This window comes from Sus scrofa, chromosome 3 (genome assembly GCF_054392235.1).
Source record: "Sus scrofa isolate SSC_HxYL_T2T_F1_AM1 chromosome 3, Sscrofa_HxYL_maternal_Yorkshire_Landrace_v2.0, whole genome shotgun sequence".
In the NCBI taxonomy this organism is placed as follows: Eukaryota; Metazoa; Chordata; class Mammalia; order Artiodactyla; family Suidae; genus Sus; species Sus scrofa.
Genome location: NC_139385.1, coordinates 85,408,933 through 85,434,732, shown reverse-complemented (window position 1 = coordinate 85,434,732; position 25,800 = coordinate 85,408,933). Strand labels below are relative to the sequence as shown.

Sequence of the window (25,800 nt, the reverse complement as noted above, 5' to 3'; positions counted from 1 at the left end):
CTTAAAAAGAAAAAAAGAAAGAAAAAGACAGCCTCTTCTAACCATGTGAAAGAACCTGAGAATCTGCAGTCATTCAGCAGTAATACTCAGAATCTGCAAAACCCCCAGCCTGGATCCCAGAACTGCAGCAAACCCACCAGCCATCAGTGAGGGCTCTCGTGACCCCTTTGCTCATAATTGGTGTACGCTGCTGTCAAACTGTAATTGTTATAATTACCACGGCCCATCCTGGGGTGGGGTGGGGGGTTAAAATAAGAGACATTGGAGGGATCGCCGCTGCCCTGGGGACAATAAAGCATGTGAACAAACAGAAGTGAGACCCTAAATCCACATCTGAAAACCTCAGTACTGCCTTTGTTGTTGTGGCCTGGCGACCAAGGCTGAGTGCGGCAGCAAATGGGCTGGAAACTGAAGCCCAGAATTAAATAGATTTGCCAGCCTCCTCGCAGGCCTGAGACCTGACAGGGAAGACATCCAGCCAGGGGCAGAGTTACAGGGAAGTTGATGAACTGTAAGTTTCAGGAATCCTTGTATGAATGGATCTCATCTAGCCCTTCTAAGGCCCTGGGAGAGGTGCTCATAATTTTGCATTTCAGTTTTTTTTTTTTTTCCTGTTCTAGGGCCTCTCCTGCGGCATATGGAGATTCCCAGGCTAGGGGTCTCATCAGAGCCGCAGCCGCTGGCCTACACCACAGCCACAGCAACACGGGATCCTTAACCCACTGAGCGAGGCTAGGGATTGAACCCACAACCTCATGGTTCCTAGTCAGATTCGTTAACCACTGCGCCACAACAGGAACTCCTTGCATTTCAATTTTTATGTTCTTTTTTTTAAAGAGGCCTCCCCAAAGTGTAGCAACCAGCCCCTCCAAAAACAAGCTCATGGTGAGCAGAAGAGGACAGCCTCTGCTTCCAGTGGGCACCATGCTGCCCAAGAGGAGGCAGAGAGCAGAGGCCTATGCTCCCTGTGCTCTGGCCTTGTTTACCGAAGGAGTAAAGATGGGGAAAAGGCCTGGCGTTGTCGCAAACGCTGCCTTCCTCTTGGAAAGATCCTTAGGAGTGGGGAAGCTCCCTCCCTCCTTAACTTAGACAGTCTTCCAGGCAGAACTGAAGACACTCTAGTAGCTATGCAATAGCCAACAACCCCATGCCCAGACATCAGGCAGAATCCCGGTGCAAACTCAGCATAGTGATGGGGGGGATTCCACCAAGTTCAAGTGGAGCATCCCCCAGTGTCCCATAATTCCTCTTAATTTTACCGTCCTCCCTTTACCCTGGCAGAGCTCAAAACAAGACAGAAAGGAGCAGTGACTCCTGATGCTCGGTGGCCCAGAGGTCTGCCCCTCTCCCCACCCCTCCACCGTGCACCAGAAATCCAGAATTACTTAGAAACCTACCATGTAAGAGAGGCTTTCATTATTCAAGTTTCCAAATCTATACCCTTGAAAACAATGCCTCCTTGTCTTAAAAGGGACGCCCTCATTTGGTGAAGTGGGAACAATGGAATTTTTAAAAGCTGGGATGCAGGGATTTGCTTTTCAAGCCAGGTAGCCTTCAGGGAAGGTTGTCCTAACTAGGAACGTGTCCTGTCCTCATATTTAATGTTCTGTGTCTGCGTGCTCCACCGTGGGCCTCTGTGAGTGCTTACTGGGAAAAAGGCAAAAAAACTACTCATTAAATAAAATAGATGGAAGTTCCCATCTTGGAACAGCGGAAAGGAATCCGACTAGGAACCACAAGGTTGCAGGTTGGATCCCTGACCTCGCTCAGTGGGTTAAGGATATGTTGTTGCCGTGAGGTGTGTTGCAGATCGCAGACGCGGCTTGGATCTGTTGTCGCCTGTGCCTGTGGTGTAGGCTGGCAGCTGCAGCTCTAATTAGACCCCTAGCCTGGGAACCTCCATATGCCGCAGGCGCAGCCTTAAAAAAAAAGACAAAAGACAAAAAAAAAAAAAAAAAAAAAAGAAAGAAAGAAAGAAAATGGATGACACCCTCCCTCCAACCCCCCTTCCCCTCTCCCCCCTCCCCCTCCTCTTTTCTCTCTTCTTTCCCACCCCTGGCTTCTGCCTTTACCACCTGAGGCTTCTTCCTTTACCAGGAGTTTCAGTTCAGCTTTAGTCACAGACCCCTGGGCCTCCCGCTTTCTGCCACAAACAAACAAAAAGACCACATTGATTTTCTAAACTTCGTTTTTACGTTTTAAATAAAATAAGAATTTAGGTTGGATCGGTTGATATTTAGGCCTCCGGGAAAATAACAATGGTAGGACTCAATCTTCGGTTTTTATTTTTTTAAGTTTTATTGAAGGAGAGTTGATTTACAGTATTGTGATAAGTTCTGCTGTGCAACGAAGTGGTTCAGCCACGTGTGTACACACATCCATTGTCTTTCAGATTCTTTTCCCATAGATGATCACAGAACATTGGGCAGAGTTCCCTGTGCTATACAGCAGGTCCCTGTTAGCCAATCATTCCACATACCTCAGTGTGCCAGGTGCCAATCCCCAACCCCCCGTCCATCCCTACCCCCACCACCTTTGGTAACCATGAGTTTGTTGTCAAAGTCTGTGAATCTGTTTCTGTTCTGCATATAAATTCATTTTTGTCTTTTATTTAGATTCCACATATAAGTGGTATCATATGCTATTTATCTTTGTCTGACATTTCAATATGATAATCTCTAGGTCCATCCATGTTGCTGCAAATGGCATTATTTCACTCTTTTTACAGCTGAGTAATATTCCATTGCATATATGTACCACATTTTCTTTATCCATTCCTCTGTCAACACACATTTAGGTTTGCTTCCATGTCTTGGCTATTGTAAATAGTGCTGCAGTGAACATAGGGTGCATGTATCTTTTTGAATTATGGTTTTCTCTGGATAGATGCCCAGAAGAGGGATTGCAGATCATATAGCAGTTCTGTTTTTAGTTTTTTGAGGAACCTCCTTACCGTTTTCCACAGTGGTTGTACCAATTTACATTCCCATCAACAGTGTAAGGGGCTTCCTCTCCAGCATTTGTTGTTTGTAGACCTTTGGATGATGGCCCTTCTGGCTGGTGTAAGGTGGTACCTCATAGTAGTTTTGATTTGCACTTCTCTAATAATTGGTGGTGTTGGGTATCTTTTCATGTGTTTTTTGACCATCCTTATGTCTTATTTGGAGAAAAGTCTGTTTAGATATTTTACTCATTTTTTGATTGGGTTGTTTTTTGATGTTGAGCTGGAGAAGGTGTTTATATATTTTGGAGAGTAATCCCTTGTCAGTCACTTCATTTGCAAATCTTTTCTGCTGCTTTTTTTCCCCTCTGAAATCTCTTTTGAAGTTTCTGGAGAATTATACCCAGAGGCTGCCCAGCAGGGACAGGTGTCAGAGGCAGAGTTTTCTGGACATGTCAGCTTCTGTTCTCTCTGTGTGTCATAAAATCAGGTCCAGGCAGGTCCTCACTTCAGGCTCCCCCTCCCCAGTGGCAGAGAGCCTCGTGGATGCCTCTGCTTCCAGGCCTGGAGGCTGGCTAATGCTGATCTTGTGGGTTCTTAGAAGCCACCTTGCCCCCTGCCAGGTTGCCATCCGAGACAGGGCCTGGGAAGACACATTTAGACACTGACCTAAGTGGCCCCACTCAGCCCCATGGGGGAGGCCATGTGGACCCCAGAGCCTTTCCACTCCTGGCCACCCTGTGCCCTGGTGAAGCGGGGAGCAGAGGCCAAGTCCACACAAATCCAAGTTGTGAGTCATGCTGAGAACAGTGGTCAGCCCATGACCCTCCTGGGCTCCAGCCAGCTTTGGGGAGCAGGCTGTGGGGAGCAGAGGCTTTGCCAGTGGACAGTGAGCTGAGATAAAGGAAGGCAGGTCAGAGGCCAGAACCCAAGGAGCCAAAGCAGTTTGTACCAGAGCAGGAGGACAGAGCCAGATTCTGGGCAAATAGGCAACAAGGTGTGGGTTCTAGAACATTCCACATGCCTCCCAGCCCTTGGCAAAGTCTGTTCCTTAGCACACAAGGGGGCTTTTCATCTTGGAACTTGATGAAGAGGCAAATGGATTAGTTCAGAGTATCTGAACTAATTGCATGAATGAGGCAGATACCTTTGGCTACACATTGAAGATGTGTATATATTATCACATGTTGGTATATATTCAACATGTAGCATAGAGCCACCCTTATATGAGCTGTCAGTCTCTCTTCTCAAGGTAATTGATTGGAACTCCAATCCAGGAACACCAGGGGAAGGCCTGGCCATGACCCTCATCCCTTTCAGATTTCGCTCTGAGGGACACTTGCTCTGCATGACACTCTGACCCGCCTTGGGCCATGTGGGGGCACTTCCTTCCATCAGAGTGGACGTAGCAATTACAGACAGGGCCACTGAATGTTTGGTCTTTAAAATATAGAAATTTCTTTTCTTTTTTTCTTTTTAGGACTGCACCCATGGCATATGGAAGTTTCCTTGGCTGGGGGTCAAATCAGAGCTACAGCTGCCAGCCTACGCCACAGCCACGCAGGATCTGAGCTGCATCTGTGACCTACAGCACAGCTCCCGGCAACGCCGGATCCTTAACCCACTGAGCCAGGCCAGGGATCAAACCCACAACCTCGTGGGTACTAGTTGGGCTCATTGCCGCTGAGTCACGCGGGAACTTCCTAGATATTTCTTAAGTGAATTCTTCGTAAACCTGACCTTAGACGGTAATGGTGAAGTGGCAGGAGAAAGGTTCTAAAACTAGACTGTGAAGGTTCAATTCCCAGTTTTGTTAACGTTAAAACAAAACTGAGGGCATATAAGTATGTCTGTAAATGATGGAGGAAGGATCTTGGGTACCTTGCATACCTTCACTGAGTCTCCATTGTCCTTACGTGCAAAAAGGGGATAACAGTTCCTACAAGACTGCCTTAACCAGGCTTATCTAACTCCATGAGATCACATACAGGGAGGGCTTTCTCATGTGCCTGGAATGTGGATAGCGTTCAACAACAGTCGTGATCATTGGTTAAATTAGTACAAAGATGTCCACGAAAATGCAAGCGTTTCAGAAGGAGTGTCTCTGGAGAATGTCCTCCTAAAAGCTGGACAGAGCTGCAGCAGCCCTCCACCTGGACCTTTGACCTCCAGTCTTTCCTTTCTTGGCTCCAAGAAAGCAAGCGCACCTGGTGTTCCTGGGCTGAATCTACCCAGGGTCCCCCTCGGCTCAGGACAGACCCCGCATCCCTCTCCTGGGCTTGGCTTGGCCTCCCACAGTGGGGACCCTGCCACCTTCCTCCACCCACAGCACCCCCTTTGTGCTTACTTTCTGTCCATCCCCAGGCAGGGCAGGAGTCCTGTGTCACCGCCTCTATAAGGGTTAGTTCCAGGCAGCACTCGCCGAGAGCAGTAGCCTGCTGGTTGAATCTGTGAGCTGTGGAACCAGACAGCCCAGGTGTGAATCCTGGTTTCTGCCTGTGACCTTCATCTGCCCTCCTTGCCTTGGTATTTTTATCTGTAAGATAGACAAAAACTATTACCGAATTCCTAAGATTGTTAATGAGAATTCGGTGACCTGACATATGCAAAGCTTGTGAGTACCCAGAAAGGACAGTCCCTGGCACATAGTAAGTGCTCAATAAATATTAGCTGTACTAATGACAGGTATTATTACTATCATTACCATTATTACTGTGGCCCCAGAATAGAAGCTTTTTAAGGATTGAGACTGTATTTTGTTCCCTGCCCGGCACATAAAAGGTGCTGCATGAGACTCATGTGTAGAGAGAACAAATAGTGGTTACAGTGGGAGAGGAGCGGAGCGGGGCAAGATAGGGGTGAGGGGAGGTACAAACTATCGAGTGCCAGATAGACTCAGGGATGTGTTGTACAACACGGGGAATATAGCCCATATGTCATAATAACTGTAAGTAGAGAGTCACCTTTAAAATGGTATAAAACAGGAGTTCCATCATGGCTCAGTAGAAAAGAATCTGACCAGCATCCATGAGGACGCAGGATCGATCCCTGGCCTTGCTCACTGGGTTAAGGATCCAGCGTTTCTGTGAGCTGTGGTGTAGGTCAAAGACTCGGTTCAGATCCTGGGTGGCTGTGGCTGTGGCATAGGCCGGTGGCTACAGCCCTGATTCGCCCCCTAGCCTGGGGACCTCCATGTGCTGAGGGTACCGCCCTAAAAAGACAATAAATAAATAAATACATAAACACATAAATAAAATTATATTAAACTTTTTTAATGTTTTAATAAATAAAAAATACCCAAAAATAAATAAATAAAAGGTGTTGCATGTACAGCTGTTGAATAACACACAGCCCCTGAGTGTGGGTAGCGGTTGATACACATCCCTCAGCAGAAGAGGAGCACCTTGGTTCTGTCTAATCAGTCCTTATCCCTGAGGCCTCTTGGTGGGCACAGGATAGACCCTCGGTAAATGCTGGGTGAATGAATCCATGAATGAGCCCTCCGAGGTTGCAGGCACATGTCAGCTCCTGGTAAAACCTTAGCTTCACGTCTGAGTTTATAAAAAATCCATGCCCTTTGTTAGATGGTGACTCTTGGGCACTGCTGGTGTGTAATGGTTGCTGGAAGATCTTGAAAACCAGGCAGCACTTTTAGGCTCCTGATCAGGGCTTGTCTCCAGAGCAGGAGTTGGTGCCTCCAAGAGCTCCTGCCCCCTGTATTTCCACTCGCTCAGCGCCCCCTCTGCACCGCGCTCTTGCCTAAGCCCCACACTGTCCTCCTTCACTACAGCAGGGAGGACTGGGGCTCGGAAAGGGCAGACCGAGCCCGGCCAGAGAAAGGCCAGATACAGCTTTGTCTGAATGCAGGAAATCTCCTTCCAGTGAAGGGGCCTTCCTCTCTCCACTTGTGGGTCTGGTCCTTCACCCTCCCTGCCTCACAGGATACCTTCTCCTTTTTCCAGAAAGAATTAAAAATGTTTCTCCACAATACATCACCCTTTCTGCTTCAATTCCTCTCTCTAAAGCGAAAATAAAGTCAGAAGAGGGGAGGGAGTTTCCTGGTGGGCCAGTGGTTAGGATTTAGCACTTTCCTTTCTGGCCTGGGAGCTGAGATCTTACCTCAAGCTGCATGCCACTGCCACAAGAAGAAGAAGAAATAGAAGAAGAAGAGGATGATGATGACGACGAAGGAGAAGGAGAAGAGGAAGAAAAAATTAGAAAATCAGGAGAGGGGAGATTGTGTATCATGTGAATAAATGTAGTCTGCAGTCTTTATGAATTCTACCTTAATACTGAAAGACCTCTGTTGTGTAAGCCTTGCAGGAACCAAACCACTTATTATTCCAAGTGCAAACTGATTTATGATGTGAAACGGCCACCATGTTTGCTGTCTTGAGGAAACAGGGGAGGAGGGGGAGTTACTGCTCTGAGTCTGAGACGATAGCTTCCCTCCCACTTGCCCAGTCTGCTTACATCTTCCAGCTCATTTTACACCTCCTCACATCAATGCAATGAGGCAGGTGAGGTTTAGGGTCTCCATTTTATGGGCATGGAACATACAGACAGAAAGGTCAAGAGGGTTGGTCCTTGACTGAGAGCAAATGAGGGGAATCCACGTGATTTCTTTGCATCTTCACTGAGAGCATTGCTCTCTGCCATAGCCCATGCATAAGTGATGTGGGTCCAGAAGCATCCTCTGGCCCCTGTACCCTCTCCCCACCCACTGCCCACCCTGCGCCTGCACCTGTGAGGCTGCAACTCCTCGGGGACAATCTGGCATTCTCCGGCCCTGACCTGCTGGGGGCTGCGTGTTTAGTTCCTTGGCTTTTTGGTCAAAGACATTCCAGGGAGGAAGATCTGCCTTTAAACAGCTTCCAGTAGCCCCCACTAAGCGCTCAGGGTGGGAGTGAGTCACGTCCCAGCTCTGCCATTAACCTACCGTGTAACTTTGGACAGGCCACCCAACCTCCTCGTTCTGTAAATGGAGGGAAGGGGTGGCTTTGAGAATCTGATCATGCTGTGAACAGTCTCCCCGAAGACACGCGCCCTGAAGATCAGGCGTGTCGTTCATTTCAGGAGAGTCACACCTGCCATCCTCTTAAGCCTATCTGTGTACCCCACGGGTCCCCTGATCTTGGGCCAGCACACCACAGCCACGAGAGCACTGACATCATAGGGAGGAGCCCCAGGAGCAGATTTTTCTTTTTTTCCAAGCGCAGATTTTTGAAGTACAACTGGAATAGTTTATTTTCTCATTATGCAATCTTAAAAAGAGAAAAGACAAGTTTCTTAAAAATTATCATAAACCCACTGTCAGCTAAACCATGCTTAATACTTTAGTAAATATCCCTCAGTGTCTCTCTCTCTCTCACTCTTGAGATATAGGTCACACATCCTATCAGGGATATTTTCTCGGGTCTTTTAAATATTATTTTATGTGTGTGTGTGTGTGTGTGTGTGTGTGTGTGTGTGTGTGTGTGTGTGTGTGTGTTAGGGCTGCACTTGTGCCATATGGAAGTTCCCAAGCTAGGGGTCAAATCAAAGCTGCACCTTCGACCTACACCACAGCTCATGGCAACGCTGGATCCTTAACCCACTGAGCGGAGCCAGGGATCGAACCTGTGTCTTCATGGATACCACCTGGGTTCATTTCCACTGAACCACAATGGGAACTCCCTAAATATTATTTGAAAACATAGTATCTACAGAGTAATTGACTGCAGCATAGTTCTAGAACATAGTATTAGCCATTCCCTCATTGTTAAATATTTAGGTTGTCTTGCTTTACCATCATCGTTATTGTTGTTGTTACTATTATTATCATCTGTGCAAACATACCTGATGGGGGTGGGGGAGCTAAAAGTGGAATCACCAGCTTTATTGAGAAGGGAATACCTATGACAACATCTGTGACAACTTTCCCCTCACCCCACCCCTAAAAGTTGTACCCATTTGCATTCCCAGGAGCTGGGGAGGAGGGAGAGGGAGGAGACTTCAATCTGCTTTCCTGAACCAGCAGCCCCAGAATATTGACACCAAGTAGGATCTCTGTCACTTAAAGTTAACAACCATCTCAGGGCACAGCAACCGTGTCTGTTTTCGGGACTGGCCTAGGCACGTTTGGAAATGGGCGTAATTTGTCTTGAGTGCCTGCTGCACAGGATCTGACAGCAGCCTTGACTCAGTCACCACACCCCTCCCCTCCCAGGTTCAGCAGCAGCTGTTCACCTCCCCCAACTCCCTGGGATCCATCTTACCTCATATCACATCCTATCAGCTCTAGACTTTGCCTTGTGAATCTGTTACATGTGCCCATGTGAACAGGCTCCGGGGAGCGGGCTGAGTTCTAAGAACTGTCCTAAGTCCCTCCCAGGTGGCAGAAAGAGCAGATCTGGGGAATGGGAGGCTCTCGGTGGATGGAGGGCAATGGTCCAGAGGCAGGTGGGCAGTGAGTGGGAAGCCATCTCATTGGCCAGATGCCTGGGCAGCCGTCTGCTCTATCTCTTGCAGCATTCTCCAAAGAGAAGAGCAGGGCCTCTCTGAAAAGACAGATTCATTTCTCATGAGAATTAACTACAGAGTGTTGCCCAGAATGCTGGGCAGAGTTTCAACCATTTCCTGGGCAAACTGCTCTTCTACAGGCCTTCAGTCTGCAGAGTAGAGATGGGAGTGCAGGGAGAGGGAGACCATGGTGTTGCCTCATCCCTCTCCACCCAAGCTCGTCGGCCAACCCCACCACTGACCGTCCTCTCTCTTGGCCCCACAGTCTGATGGCTCCATCCTGGCAATCGCCCTGCTCATCCTGTTCCTGCTCCTGGCCCTGGCTCTCCTCTGGTGGTTCTGGCCCCTCTGCTGCACCGTGGTAAGTGCCCCAAGCTCCGCCCAACCCAACCTGGAGCCTCTGGTTGGGTGGCTGAAAGAGTGACACAAGGTAAACAGGACCATGTGTGGGGAGAGGGTGACAAGAAACTGTGTAAATAATTAAGAATAACTCGAGCCCTTTTTATGCAATTTAGACAAAATTTGCAAAAACTGACATCAATGAAGCCATGAATCATTAGGAGTCAGTATAGGTTCGGGAATGAGATTGACGATGGACAGACCCTTGGGGTGGGGCAGCTGGAAGGGCCACTCTGGGTTCAGTGCTTAGGAAGGACCAGCAGAATACTGTAAATGATGAATGTTACTTGAGCATGTGTGTGGTACATTTACACACACACACACACACACACACACACACACTTGTTGAGTTGCACCAGCTAATACTTTTCCAAAGCCACCTTAGTCTTGGCAACTAGTCAGTCCATCTGAGAAAGTGCCTTGAGCCTCTTTATTTTTAACGATAAAGAGTGGCACCTCCCTTTATCTTATTCTTTTAGTTTAACATTTACCCACATGTGCTGAGCACAAGGTCAAAAAGAATGTCCTTCCCATCATCATCATCTGGAGCCACTGCATAGCCAGTGTTTCCCCAGATGGCACAAGGCCCGGAATAACCCTTATCACCTGCCACACTTCCTTGATATGTGGCTGTCTATCAGTTTCTATTCCCTGGCCCCCAGACCAGGAAAAGCACAAACAAAGTAACATCCAGATGAAGTAAAACATTAGCTCTCCCATGTCTAGTTCTAGCACATGCCCTGCCTTTCACCCACCCTTTAGAGCATGCGCTATAAAGCCAGGTGCGTTTGAAGTGAGCACTGCTCCGATGCCAGTGGCGTTTTCCATTCCCTGCATCTCAGTTCTTCTGTGCCTGGCCAAGCAGGGAAAATAGATGTTGAACTTCTCCAGACAAGCTTTATCTTTGTTTTCACTTTATCTCTGGAAATCCAGCATTGGGCGCTCAGTGCAAGGAGACTCAGATCTGTGTGTCATATAGAAATTGAAGACTCTGAGCACTAGACTTGAACAGAAGGGGGAAATGGCTTCAGACAATATCTTAAAGAGATGGAAAATGAATGAAATGAGAAACTCAGCCAGGGTGTCGATCCCCGTGGCAAGGAATTTCTAGAAAGAAAGAAGCTTTTGCACCAACAGAAGCCTCTAGTACCAGGGGAAGAGATGACATGTAGCACACAAGAATGTGTGTGCAGGAGGGGCCCCAGACAGGTGCAAGTCTCAGGTCAATTAGGGCAATCCAGACTGGAGTGATGTCACCAAGATTTTGAACAGAGTCTTACCACAGCAGCGCTCCCCCCGCCCCCAAAAGCATAAGTCAGCCAGAATGTTTTCTTTGGTGATTCAAAAACAAGCATATTTTTAAGTCTAGAATTTGAGGGGAAGAAAATCTTGCAGTGGGCTCTTAAAGAATGGGGGGGGGGGCTTGTGGTGGTGGTGGTGGTGACAGCCCCAAAGTGAACACTGGGATTTCTGTTGTAGTAGGCATCACCTTTTGTTCACTTGGTCCCTTTGATTATTAAAAACAGTTCCCTCTGGGTACGTACGGACAGCTAAGAACAATAGAACAGCCAAGCAGTATATCACCACTTACTAGCTGTGTGATCTTGGGCAAGTTGCTCAACCTCTCTGTGCCCCAGTTTCCTCTTTTGCATAAGGAGGACAATAAGAGCTCTGACCTCATAGGTAGATGGAGAAAATTAAAGGAATATATTTATGGAATATATATATACTATGCTATAATATATTATAAATATAGATAATATGTATCTATAATATATTATAAATATAACTATATAATAATTATAATATATATTAGATATATAGAACAGTTCCTTGTATTGCTATTAATAATAACGTTCAGTTTATATTGGTGGGAAATGTCTCTTTTTTCCAGCTTTATTGAGATATAATTGACATATAGCATTTTTTAAGTTTATAGTGTACAGCTAGCTTAATGATTTGACGCATGTATATATTGCTAAAAGTTTACCACAATAAGTTAACATTCATCACCCCATATAGTTACAAATGTTTTTCCTTATGAGAACTTTTAAGTTTTACTTTCTTAGCAGCTGTCAAGTGTACAATACAGTATTCTTAACTGCAGTCCTGTTGTACTTTGCATCTCCAGAGCTTGTTTATCTTATAACTGGAAGTGTGTATACTTTGACTATCTTCACTCAATTCCTCCACCCCACCTCTAGCAACCACAAATCTGATCTCTGTTTCTATGAATTTGGTCCTTTTATATTCCACATGTGAGATCATATGGTACTTGTCTTTCTCTGCCTATCTTATTTCACTTAGCAGATGTCCTCAAGATCCATCCCTGTTGTTGCAAATGGAGAGATTTCCTTCTTTTCATGACTGAGTAGTATTCCATCATATATATACCACATCTTCTTTATCCATTCATCCTCTATGTACACTTAACGTGGTTTTCATGACTTGGCTATTGTAAAATATGTTGCCGTGAATATGAGGGTGCTGGTGTTTCTTTGGGATGGTGATTTTGTTTCCTTCAGCCAGAAGCGGAATTGCTTGGTCATATGATAATTACATTTGTAATTTTTTGAGGAACTTCCATCCTGTTTTCCATAGTGGCTGTACCAATTTACATTCCCAGCAATGGTGCACAAGATTCTTGCCAACACTTGTCATCTCTTGTCTTTTTTTTTTTTGGCCACACCCATAGCATGTGGAAGTTCCTGGGTCAGGGATTGAATCCAAGCCACAGCTCTGGCAACACTGGATCCTTAACTCACTGCACCAGGTCTGGGATCAAACCCAGGAGTGACCCAACCCACTGCAGAGACAGTGTCAGCTCCTTAACCTGCTGCACCACAGCAGGAACCCCTCTCTTGTCTTTTTGCTAATAACCATCCTAACAGGCATGAGGGGGTGTCTTATTGTTTTGATTTCCAGGAAAATGTCTCTTAATTAATGTCTTTCAATATTGGAAGCAGGATCACACCAGGCCAGATCATTTTGCAATTTTCAAAATATTTTTAAATGAATTTTCTGGTTAAGTCTATGTTGTTTTGGAAGGCAGCCAGAATGCCTTAATGTGGTCTGATTTTCTAAGTCCCAAAGGATTTCTTTCCAAGGGAAGTTCTTGAAGATTGATTTTCCTGTTTATGAAGTCTATAAAAAACTGCCCTCACACCTATTTCTAAAAGCTGGCTGGGGTCTGATGCTTGGTATGCCCCCAAATTACTTGTTGATCACTGGCTTCCTTCATGAGTGAGATGTTCTGAGGAAAACGGGATAAAGTCATGTGTTTTCTGAAGGGAGTATGCAGGAAGGAGGGCAAACATCACCTCCCCTTCCCCACCACCCCAGATCCTGGTTCACAGAATGCAGGAAGTCCCCCCACCCGCCCCCCCAGCCATGTGACAGCACCCCTTGCTACAGCCTGGGACTAACAGAGAGCATCCTTGTAAATGATGATCCTGAAACCTTCCTCTCTCACTCTCCCTGCCCTGCCATGAGCATGGGAAATGCCCCATGACCTGGTACCAAAGCTACATCTTGATGATGGGAAATAGCCAGAGAGCAGAAAAGGTCTGCAAAATGAGGAGCCCAGGAGGTTTGTCTCTGCTCTGTCCCTTCCTCCCCCTCCTGCAGTTTTCTCCAGAAATGATATTCAACACGTTTAACAATCCGCAAGCCCCCACATCCCAACTGAGCCAGACATTAACCCTTTAGTGGCTGGATAGGGGGTGGGAGGTGGGGCTCCATGACGTCCTAGAGGGTGGCAGAGGTTGGAGGGTGGGCACTTAGGTCATACTCATCATAAAGAGCATTTTAAAGTGCAACAACCAGTATGACCAGACCAGGCATAGTGGTTACTATCTGGCCTGCCCTCTGCAAACCTTAGCACCCTCTTGCTTCATGCTGGCTCTTTCTGGAAGAAGAATTCCAAAGGATGCGAGCAGTTGGTGCTACCCATGGCATTTTTCTTTCTGAGAGGACCACACTACCTTCTGGCTCTTACCTTCCAGCTAGATGGAACGTGGGTTAACTGATTGCCCACACAGCAGAGAATAATCTACCAGTAATGACTGATAGAGAATTGACCAGATCCTGGATCAGAACCTTTTAGTGTTTCCCAGCTTGGCCCTTGGTAGCCCCAGGTAAAACTTGGACTCCTAAGATTCTTCCTATTATTCACTGGCACAGAAACACCCACGCTGAAAGGGAGCAAGTCATTGGACTGTGTACCCTGGGCCTATTTGCATTTTCAAAAAAGGAATTCAGGGGTCAATATTTTACCAATCAATAAATTAATCAATCAAGTTCTGCCTCAGTTCCTCAAGGGACATTGCCAGAACACTTCTTTGTGTGTGTGTTTTCCAATAAAACTTTATTTACAAAAGGACGGCAGGTGCTAGTTTGCTGACCTGTCGGAGTTGCCCTGGGACGGGGACACTCGTGGGGGCACCGGGGGTGGAAGTCATTCCCTGCTGGCCCAAAACAAGGAATCCCTCTCCACAGCCACCCTGAAGCACGACTCTCCCTTGGATTGCCAGAACACTTTAAGCCACGCTGCGGCCACTCCAACTACTCATATTTGGTCCAATATTATTGAAATCTCTAAATCGAACTTTAAAAAGAGGAAGACTAGAAAATCTGAAGGGGAAGACAATCATGCAAAAAAGAGTTAAAATGTATTGTTAGAGGAAATGTTTGAATGGGTGGAGGGAATAAAGTCAGCAATGAATCCAGTTACTAGAGCACCAAACTGTTCTAGAAAATGCAGAGAACCCTGAAAATCTACCATCATCGCAGTCAAGAGGCAGCACCCTGATGAGCACCTACAGTCCAGCTAGGATGGTAGCCTTATGTGTGCAGACAAAGGCCATCGCGTCCTGCCTAAATTTCCATACGTCGCCAGACCCCGATAGATTCTGATTAGTGCTGGAGACTTGGCACCCCCAAATAAAAAAATCTGGGGGATAGGGAGTACCTGTTGTGGCTCATGGATTAAGAACCTGACATAGCATCTGTGAGGATGTTAGTTCAATTTCTGGCCTCACTCAGTGGCTTAAGGATCTGGCATTGCCTCAAGCTGCAGCGTAGGTCACGGATGAGGCTTAGATCCAGTGTTGCGGTGGCTGTGGTGTAGGCCAGCAGCTACACCTCCTATTTGACCCCTAACCCAGGAACTTCCATATGCTGCAGGTGTGGCTGTAAAAATACATAAATAAATCTGAGGGATAGAATAAATGCCTGACTGGTCTCTTAACCTACTGACCCCAGGACAATCTCAGGAACACCTTCGATTCCCTAATCCCCGCCCCGCCTGCCCTTCCCCATCCCTACACCTCAACAGAGTAATTGTTAAGTTTTGACCTTTCCTGCTCTTAAGATGCTGGACGAGAACTGCCTGAGCACACTGATGGGGCCGCTGCGCATTCGCAGGACTTGGCATTGCTTAGCCATCCTGACAGAGCCACGAATTCCATCCCACAGCGCCTCTCCCAGGCCATTACCATCCTCCTACTTCTGGCCCTTTCACTCTCAGTAGACAACCTACTTTTCTGTCTCAGTGAGATGGCACTTTCGGGCATCCAGCTCCGAGATCCCCTCTCGGACGCAGCCTGGCCCTCTCCCTCTTTCCACTTGTGTCCTTCGTTTTGTTCTCTCTGCCTGTGGTATCTTCATCCTTTCCTCTCAGCTGCCTTCTTCCCCTCTGCCTCCCTTCCTTCAACCTTTAAACAGGTCTTCTACCGCCTTTCTCCCTCCAGCCGCCCATCTTGCCTCTCCCTCTCGTTCATCTGCAAATGTCTCTGCGGAGCGGAGGGTCCACGATTCCTCCTCCGCCCTGTGCACCCCCCCTCCCCCCACCATCGATGCTCTAGCCTGTGCCTTGGGAGCTTGAACTCCCAGCCAGGGGTCTCTGCTCCTTCCTCCTTCTACTTTAGCTCTTTCAGCAACGGGCACTCACTCCATCCAACCCCCTCCTCTGCTGGCTGCTGTGGATTCTTCTCCTAAATCTGTCTCCAGGTTTTCCCGTCTCCTGCTGCTCACCTCTTGTTCTGTGGTTCTCTGGAATTTCTTCAGTCCTCTACGGTGTCTCTGGGCAATATCACCAATGCTCATGAGTTCAACTACAGTGGATACACTGAGGGCTGCTCAATGTGGCCACGACTCGCTGGCCTTGGCTTCAGAGGACCAGGGCCACAGGATCAGGACCTATCTCCAGTGTGGGCATCTCCCCCCGCCAGCATGTCCTTACTAAACTCATTATGTTGCCCCCAAAACTGCTCTTCAGGAGTTCCCATTGTGGCTCAGCAGGTTAAGAACCTGACATAGTGTCCGCGAGAATGCAGGTTCGATCCCTGGCCTCGCTCAGGGGGTTAAAGATCCAACATTGTCACAAGTTGAGATGCAGATCGCAGATGCAGCTCTGATCCTGTGTTGCTGTGGCTGCACCTGTGGCGCAGGCCGGCAGCTGTAGCTCTGATTCGATCCACTAGCCCGGGGAACTTCCATGTGGTTCAGTTGCAGCCATAAAGAGAAAAACAAATTGCTCTTCATAGATGCATGGGTCATCATCCTCTGAGCTGCCCGAACTAGAGGCGGCAGAGTGATCACCAGCATCTCCTCTGTCGCTCCTTACCCTCTCTCATTTCAGAGTTGTCTATAACACATCCTCTTCTCTCATACCCTGTCTTATGTGGCACATCCAGCCACACCCTCTACCCCACAGTGCCTGGCACTCAGTAGTTGCTTAATAAATAGTTGGGAATGAATGAATGTCATTGCCTTAGTCTAGGTTTCTCCCACCTGAACTTTTGCAATGACTTTCTAACTGCTTAGTCTTTCTCACCATCAGTAGGTTTTTTCTTTTTTTAAAAAAAGAAAAAAAATTAATCCAGTCATGGTCCCATTCACTTCCCTGCCCTAAATCTTCTTGACTATTCAATGTCTCTAAAATAGACTTCAGATTCCTTGATGTGGGGAGTTCCCATTGTGGCTCAGCAGTAATGAGCCTATCTAGTATCCATGAGGACACAGGTTCAATCCCTGGCCTTGCTTAGTGGGATAAAAGAAAATTATGTAACAGATTTAATTTTAAGATTTTAAGAATTATGAAAAGGATTGTGTTTAATTCACTTTATTGAATTTCCAAGGTAGTTCAACAAATAAGCCCCTTTTACATTTCCAGTGACAATTTGCAAGGGACAAAAACTAATCAGAAAGTTGATATGCCTTAAACTGAAATAAAAATAAAGTCTTTAGGACTTCTCACTGTGGCACAATGGGATTGGTGGTGTCTCTTCAGCACCAGGGTACAGGTTCGATCCCCTGCCCAGCACAGTGGCTTAAAGGGGCCAGTGTGGCCTCAGCTGCAGCATAGGTTGCAGCTGTGGCTCAGATTCAATCTCTGCCCCCAAGAACTCCTCATGTGGCAGGGTGGCCAAAAAAATTTTTTTAAATAAAATAAAATAAAATCTTCAAATAATGCCCTCCACACCTTTCAGCATAATATTGAATGTTTAGGGCCAGACACCCTAACCTAGCATCACCAAAGGGATTCACTGACAGTTAATTTCATAGAAACCTGATGCATACAAGCAGCTCCTTAGCCAGGCATCTTGGACCTCGACATAGCGTGCTTTCTGGATCCCTCGCCAGCCTCCACCCATTCCCATCTGGACACGCCTTGCTCTGCAGCTTACAAGATTACGTCCCACGAGTACACAGAGTTCTGCCCTGGCCTGCCCTCACCCCGCAGTTCTGCCCACATACCCCACACTCCCAGTCTGTTCTCATCTCCATGTCGCCATCATGGCTTCCCTCATTCCTGCTGGGCTGGCCCTGTGACTTGCCTGGAGACCCACCCACCCCCATCTTCATGCCCCTGGGGCAGCTGTAAAGAGGCAAGCTGCCATGAAAGTCACCTGGCTTCCAATACGAGTTCTTCCTCCATCAGTGAAGGGCAGATCTTATAACTGCCATTTCCTCATGTGAAAAATTAGAAAAGGGGAACCATATTGGCGCTAAGGTTGCTTTGTTAAATTCTCACCTTCTACAAGTGAATCTGCGGCTCTTCTTCAACGCTTCTTGGCCTGTGGTTCTCAGACCTGGTTACCCATCAAAATATGCTGCAAGTAATCAGGGACAGCATTTCCAAACATCGTCCACCTAAGCTTCTTTGGACCCTGGAGCCCCTCCCTTGGCCTCCCCCCTCCCATTAGCACACTGAGATCTAGAAGGACACCAGTCCTTCTCAAACAGTTATTAACATACTGATACCTAGCAGGACACTAATATTTTGCCAAACACTGTTTGGGAACCATAATCGCAAAGAATGTTGGATTGGCTGAAAGTCAGATTCCTGGGTTCCTAGGTGCGGCCCTTTCCCTATCCTCTTCCGGGAAGGCTGGGTCAGTACCATTGAGCTTGAACACACTGTGAACATCATGTCACATCCTCATGTGTGCCCTGCTCAGGTCCCACAGGCACTGCCTGTGGCTGGGATCGCCTAGCCCATGACCCAGGTAGACCAGATGCTCTTCCTCCAAGCCTCAGGGAATCTGAATTCATGGTTTTTTGTTGTTGTTGTTTTTTTAACTGACTCAGAGTTTTGTATTGACTGGAACCACATCTAGTGGAGAATGTGCATAGCTGTTCTTTTAAATTACCATGTACATCGTTGAGGCCTTATCAACTAATGTTAAAATTCCTGCCACTACTCTCACTTGAGTTATGGATGAATTTGGCCTTTTAAATAGTCCCAGTCTTAAGGGGGATAAGATGAGAGGCCAAAAATTACTTGAAATTTGAGTTCCAAGTGCAAAAAACACAAAGTTGAACTCATTTCTTTGAAAATGTCTTGTACTACATTCTAGATCAACACCCTTGGCACTAGCCTTGACTGAACTTTTACACTGTAAAATTATTGGATTCAGACAGTACTTGGCCAGGAGTAACCCACTCTAATCAGCTGTGAGGTTTCTATTACATTTATACCATTTGTATAGTAAGATTCATTTATCTGTCATCAGCTAGTATCTCATACTTCCTGGCCCTTTTCCATATTGCACTGCCTAGTTTCTCTAGGTTTATTGAAAAAAAAATTTTTTTTTTTGGCTCTTTAGGGCCGCACTTGCAGCATATGGAAGTTCCCAGGCTAGGGGTCGAATCAGAGCTGTAGCTGCTGGCCTACACCACAGCCACAGAAAACGCAAGATCCAAGCTGTGTCTGCAACCTACGCCATAGCGACATCACAGCAACACCGGATCCTTAACCCACTGAGCAAGGCCAGGGATAGAACCTGCATCCTCATGGATGCTAGTCAGATTCTTTTCCCCTGAGCCACTGTGGGAACTCCCAGATATGCAATGTTTTAAATCGAAGGCTCCAAATAACTTTAAGTATCTAAATACAACATTTCAACTAACTCCTTTGATCATGCAAGAGGTAATCATTTGTGAAAAATCAATTACTTCCCACTGCTGCTATACGGGACTTCATAGCAAAATAAAAATAAAATTTCCTGGAAAAAAAATAATAAAAGTTATTTTAAATGTATAGCCAGGCTCACAAGAAAAATAGGCATTTCCAGGGACAAAATAAAGAAAGTTCTGGAAATCAGATGGTTAGCTGACCCTAAAGCAGTGGCGATTTTTTTATCTCTGTAACCTAGAATTTGATTTCATAGCCATAGATGTTTGGGAGTCAGAAATCTTCTGCCTAAAGCTGGGACCTTGAGTAAAAGGATGGGCTATAAATTTGATATGTGTGTTGGCTGGGGTGGGGGGGGGCTAAGAATTCAGAACCACATCCTGTTGGTTTTAAAGTTCAAATGTATATTACTTGGGGTTCTATAAATTGCAAACTGGAAAAAAAAAGGGGGGGAGTAAGGGTTTGGAAGTGCTTAGGAATCTGCAAAAGGAAACTTGAATCCTTTCTGGCAGGTTGAGCCCTTAGCACAGTCTTCATAGGATTCTCATCGGTAAATGCAAACTACACATGAGTTCACGATCAAAAATTACCAAAAATCCAAGGAATATTATCACTCTGACTCCTTGAGGTTTTACTGCCCACGGAAAGCACAAAACACCAAAAATCGGTTGAGAAGTCGGGCCCTGTCATTGGTCTTTCCTGTGCTCACTACAAAGTTAACAACAGTTGAGTAGCAGGTACATCAGACGTTCTCTAAATGCCATCATTTCTCCTATAACATGAAGGGTAATAGAAATATCACTGTGTATGGAATTTTAACCTCGTGAAAATAACAGGACTAGTGGGGGAAATCAGTTCAGAACAGGACTTTCAAACTGTGCAACCTTATAAAATAATTTCTGAAATTAATAATAAACTAAAAATGTCCACCTTTGAAGCATCTTACATTCTTAATTAAAATAATGTTGCAGTATAAATAGCAATATGTCTCAATTTTTAAAAAGCAAACACATGAAGTTTCATGGTGGTTTTGAGTGTGATGTAGCCCTGTGCCTTTGAGTTACAGGATGGAAAGAAGGACATTCTTAGGACGAAGTGTCACAACAACAGAGGTGGATGGCTGTGACTCATTGTCTTGTTATTCCTTCTGCACCAACTTAAAATAGAAGCCCAGCTTTTGTTGTTTTGCCAGGGTCTTATTTTCATAACAAAACAAAACAAAAAATCTATTTTCATGGTTCCAAATAAGACCAAATACCACGTAAGTGCTCTTCAGCTACTCTCAGCATTATACCCTTTTCTTCAATCCATGACACTTGCTTCTAATCCCCTTAAAGCAAATGATGGGTCCCATGCATTCCATTCTCCTTTCCTTGTGTTCTTCAGTGTGGTCTCTGATGAAGCTCAACATGGGTTCCTTTACTCCTCTTGCTTTCATGGTGTCCCACACATCTTGTCTCTTCATTAGCTTCTGCTCCACAACCTAGGGCTTTCCTCTTTCCCTGAATCCCTGGATTCTTATAATGCTTACATTGAGGGTGCTAGATTAAATGCTTTCATGAAGAAAAGTACACACGCTCATGAGCATGGTATGTAATTGCATTGCAGAAGGGCAAAGAGAAGTGAGAAAGCAGATGAGGTGTGTGCAAGTTTGGGGTATTTCTTCCAGGCCGCTCAGGGCTGAACGGCATCTTCACATCCACCTGGTAGTACTTGGTGGCACCCAGTGTACTCAGCTCACACTTTAAAATGGTTAATGTTAGGTGAATTTTACCATAACTAAACAATCTAAAACATATACAGGCATACTTCTGAGATATTCCAGGTTCCATTCCAGACCACCACAAGAAAGCAAATATCATACTAAAGTGAGTCACATGAATTTTTTGATTTCCCAGTGCCTATAAAAGTTAGGTATGGATTGAAGCATGACATGTGCCATCTGTTACATGTATGTGATACGTAAATTTATTCATATGTGATAGGGAAACTGGGCGATAAAATCACTAAACAGTGAAATTATATTAGCTCAAAAAATGATTTTTCACAGGGTAAAGGAGGTCATATACAGGCAGACCTTGCTTTATTGTACTTTGCCGATAGGCGTTTTTTACAAATTGGAAGTTTGTGGTGACCGTGAGTTGAGTGTCTTTTGGCGCCATTTTTCCAAAAGGTTTTGTTCACTTCATGTCTCTTTGTCACATTTTGGTAATACTCTCAGTATTTCAAACTTTCTCTTTATTATATTTGCTGTGGTGATCTGTGATCAGTGATCTTTGATATTACTGTTGCAAAAAGATTATGACTCACTGAAGGCTCAGATGTTTCACATATTTTAGCCATAAAGTATTTTTAGATTAAGGTGTGTACATTGTATAGGCATAATGCCACTGCATATTCAATTGCACATGCGGTTTTCAAATTTTCAGGAAAGCTTCTTTAAAATTTATTTGGGGACATTAAGCAGGAAACCACAGAGCAAGTGAATTTACTTGGAGGCTGGGGATAGAATGGGATATAGATCGTGTCAATAAAGTACCATAATTAACCGTGGGTCCAACCTGTAACTCTAACGAGCTCCCCAAGATGCATCCATGTGTCACAATCCACTCTTGGCAGCTGAGGCTATTAGCGCATCAATTACTAAAGAATCATTTATAGGGAGGGTTGAGAGACTAAGCTTCCATTTTGTATCACTGAAGTTTTTATTTGACAGGAAAAGATGTTTAGAATAATCAGAAGTACTTTCTTGGGGAGTTCACATCATGGCTCAGCTGTGAACAAACTGACAAGTATGCATGAAGATTCGGGTTCCATCCCTGGCCTCGCTCAGTGAGTTAAGGATCCGGAGTTGCTGTAAACTGTGGTATAGGTCGCAGATACAGCTCTGATCCCATGTTGCTGTGGCTGTGGTGTAGGCTGGCAGCTATAGCTCTGATTAGACCCCTAGCCTGGGAACCTCCATATGCCACAGATGTGGCCCTAAAGAAAAGACAAAAGAAAAAAAAAAAAGAAAGAAAAACAAATGCTTTATTGGAATTCATGCTGTGGCTCAGTGGGTTAAAAACTTGATGTTGTCTCTGAGGGTGCGGGTTCAATCCCTAGCCTCAATCGGTGGGTTAAATATCCGGTGTTGCCATAAGCTGCAGTGCAGATAGAAGATGAGACTCAGATTTGGTGTTATCATGGCTGTGGCCTAGGCCACACCTGCAGCTCTGATTTGACCCATGGCCAGGGAGCTTCCAAATGCCACAGGTATGGCCATTAAAAAAAAAAAAAATGCTTCCCTTACCTTTTTCTTTATAATGTACATTCATTCCTTCCAGAAATAGTGACTGAGTAAGAAGTGCTGAGTATGTGTCAGGAGATACAAACTGAACCAAGTATGCCCAGGTCTTCTAGAAGCTTAGAGTCCAGTTCTTTTTGCAAAAGAAAAAGATGCATATGCAGTGCAGCTAGTTGACTGCCAATAGTGCAGCAAAAGATAAAATCGGTATTCCTAACTCCCAGGCACCTCTGGATAGGATTGCTTCAGGGCTGGGTCCAGGAGTTCAGGCCATGCCACCTCTGCACATGGATGAGCACAAATGCTTGCCAGAGGAAGCCAAGAGAGTTTCCTCCAGAAATCGTTCTGTCTTCCCTCAGATGGGACACATAAGCAATGGAGACCCCATAGCTCCTGACAATAGAGCATAGACATCATAAGTTTTCAACTGAAACATTTTCAAACCTGATATTTCTAATCAGCCTTCAGCAACACACAACAGAATACTCATAGGAGTGTCTGGCTTGAAGCAAAACATACCTCCACATATCTAATTGAGACGTAGCATTGTTAGAAATAAGCCAGTGCATGGTTCTCAAAGTGTGATCCATGGGCCAGCAGCACTAGCATCATTTGGGAGCTCATTCGAAATGCAAAGACCCCACTCCAGACTGACTAATAAGAAACTCAAGGATGCAGCCCAGAGGTCTGTGTTTTAAGAAGCCCTCTAGACAACTGCGGTGCTCGAGAAGGTGTAAAACTACTGAGCTCATTCAAAGTAGCTGACAAGTGCCTAATTTCGTTAATAGAGTAGTTAATGAAGCCATTCTCTTGGACTTTGGCTGGGCAGCAGAATGGGCTGGGTGCCAAGGATGTGTCTCCTTTGCAATAAGAGAAGCCCACCATCGGTGTAAAGGAGGTTGCAGGAGATGCTCCTCATCCGGCTCAAGCAAAAACGACACTGAGACACTGAAGACAATCTAAGAAGAAAAGGGGTCCCCGAAGAAGTCCCAGTTATGTCAGACTTCTCATGCCATAAGATGAGGATCTAACTTAAGCTTGTACAGCTTAGCCTACTGCCAACTGCTGTCAGAGTGAAGAGACAGGGGAGATTAGGAGGAGAATTGGGAAGCGGTGGTGATAGAGCCATGGCAGGGGACCATGGGAACTAGCCAGGCCTGGCGACCTCTCACTCCTCCTGCAGTACATTGACCGGACTCACGAGATTAAATGGAATATCTAGTGAGCCAGGGTGGCCATCGTCCAGGAAGAGGAAGAGGTGCCAGTGTCAGAAATCAAGTGGACTGCATTCTGCATCCCATGGCACAGGACTGCCGCAGAAGAGACGGAAGAGCAACAAAGTGCAAGAAACAAATGTAAATTAGGAGCAATCTTCAGTGCTTCTGGAGGAAAAAACTGAGCCAAGATAAACTCACTGGCTCACCTTCACATCTTTAAAATACATTTTAAGAGAGAGCTTTATAGAGACCTGAAGAGTTGAACTTGACTTCTAAAACACAGTAAAGTTCCCAGGGGTCAAACAGGACCTTTCTACCTAGTCATCCCATGCTAACTGCATCCCCACACCTTCCATATAAGGGCAAACTAAGAGCTCTGCCCAAAAACTTGAATTCATTTTGACTCCATGAGAAGTTGCCAGTAAGATTTTAATTGAATGCAAGTCTTTTCAAGCTTGCTTTCCTTTATGCATACAAGTCTTTGTCAAACCTGGCTCCATGTCACATCTACCTAAACAAACATGGACTAAAGTAGAATTAGAAGGGGAAAGGAGACACATCTCCCAATTCACAGCAGAGATAGGTTCAAGAAATTCTCAGGGAGCAAAGAAACACCAATCGAATTCCTGAGTTCTCTATCCCATCTTCTTTTTCTTATCCTCTTTCACTTCACTAGTCCAACCATTAATGCAAAAGGGGCTCTAGAGCAGCTGTCCCACGAAGGCAATGGGTTATTTTCTCCTCATCCAAAACATGCAGCCTGAAACTAATAGTAAGCAGAGATGTAGTGTTGGCCTCTGGAGGAAAAATATGAAATATGTCTCCAGAGTTATCCCCAGTACTGCCATGTTATGCTTCCAAGTATACTTAAAGGACATTCCTCTTCAACATTTTTTTAAGGATCTCTCAAACTTACCCATCTTCTGTTTGTCCCTCCTAATGAGGAAGGAGCTGACAAGACCACCCACAACCAAGAGGAAGCTCCTGGAACCTTCTGAGAAGGGAGTGGCAAATCAGGCCTAAGCTTGGTGGTGCTGAGTTTGCGTTCTCTCTCTCCTCTCTGTCTCGCTGTCTCTCTCTCTGTCTCGCTGTCTCTCTCTCTCTCTCTCTCTCTCTCTCTGTCTCGGCTGCAGCATGTAGCAGCTTGATGTGGGATCCTAGTTCCCAGACCAGGGATTGAATCCAAGCCACAGAGGTTAAAGTGCTAGATCCTAACCACTAGACCACCAGGGAACTCCCTAGCTTGCATTCTTTTTGGACATGCACTTGGCCTTGTTGGAAATGCACTTGGCCTTTAATTATGTTTAGAAGTGCTACGGAAAACACTGAGTTATGTGAGACCCCCATAAAGAGGACCTTGCTCATTCTGTGAGGCCCTGGGCGACTTCTCTGGGGAGGTGATTTATCCAGTGAACAGGTTCACAAATAGGGGTACTTTCAGATGTGTGGACAAATCAGGGAGGGGTAGAAGCATTTAGGCAGAAGACCTAGTGGGGCATGTGGAAGGGACCAGAAGGTGTTGGGAGACTGAAGAGCAGAAAGTGAAGGGGGTGGGGAGAGGGGCAAGGTAGGGGGGTGGGCGGAGGGATACATTGTGCAGGCCTTGTGGGGGCCAGGGCAGTTTGCTTTTTATCCTGTGAGCTGGGGTCCACTCTGCAGCACTGTAGCACTAATTGCTCTTCCAGGCAACCTGGGCTCGGACCTCAGGAGGGGTGAGGTGGGAGGGCTGACATGTCCCTGTGCTCAGAGCACTCTGTTGGGTGGCCCCCAGGCGTGCTGGTCTTGGCGGGAGGGTTTGGCTCCCTCGCAAACAGCCCATCCAGCTTCAAGGCTTGGAATAATCATCTCATGATGTCAACTTAGCCTGCCTGGATCCCACTTTGAGATGCTCTCCTGCCAGGCTCTGGGCGAGCTGCTCCCTGCCCCCAGGGGAAGACCGGCGAGTTGGGGGCTGGAAGCAATAGGAAGACGTCGTTCTCATTCCCACTGAAAATAGCCAGACACCCAACCAATGAGGCCAAATTGGGGGTGCCCAAAT

The 25,800-nt window shown here is 46.1% G+C and overlaps 1 protein-coding gene across 8 annotated transcripts in view; it reads left to right on the top strand.

Moving 5' to 3' along the window:
• Window positions 1–25,800, top strand: part of ANTXR1 (ANTXR cell adhesion molecule 1) — a 240,535-nt gene that overhangs the window by 134,824 nt on the left and 79,911 nt on the right. For all 8 annotated transcript variants that reach the window (XR_014841791.1, XR_014841790.1, XR_014841788.1 and 5 more), the window contains exon 13: window positions 9,708–9,803. Coding sequence is in view for 2 of the 8 variants with exons in the window: in XM_003125066.7 (XP_003125114.3) it covers window positions 9,708–9,803 (96 nt within the window). In the remaining 6 variants the exon portion in view is untranslated. The remainder of the gene's footprint in view (window positions 1–9,707; window positions 9,804–25,800) is intronic.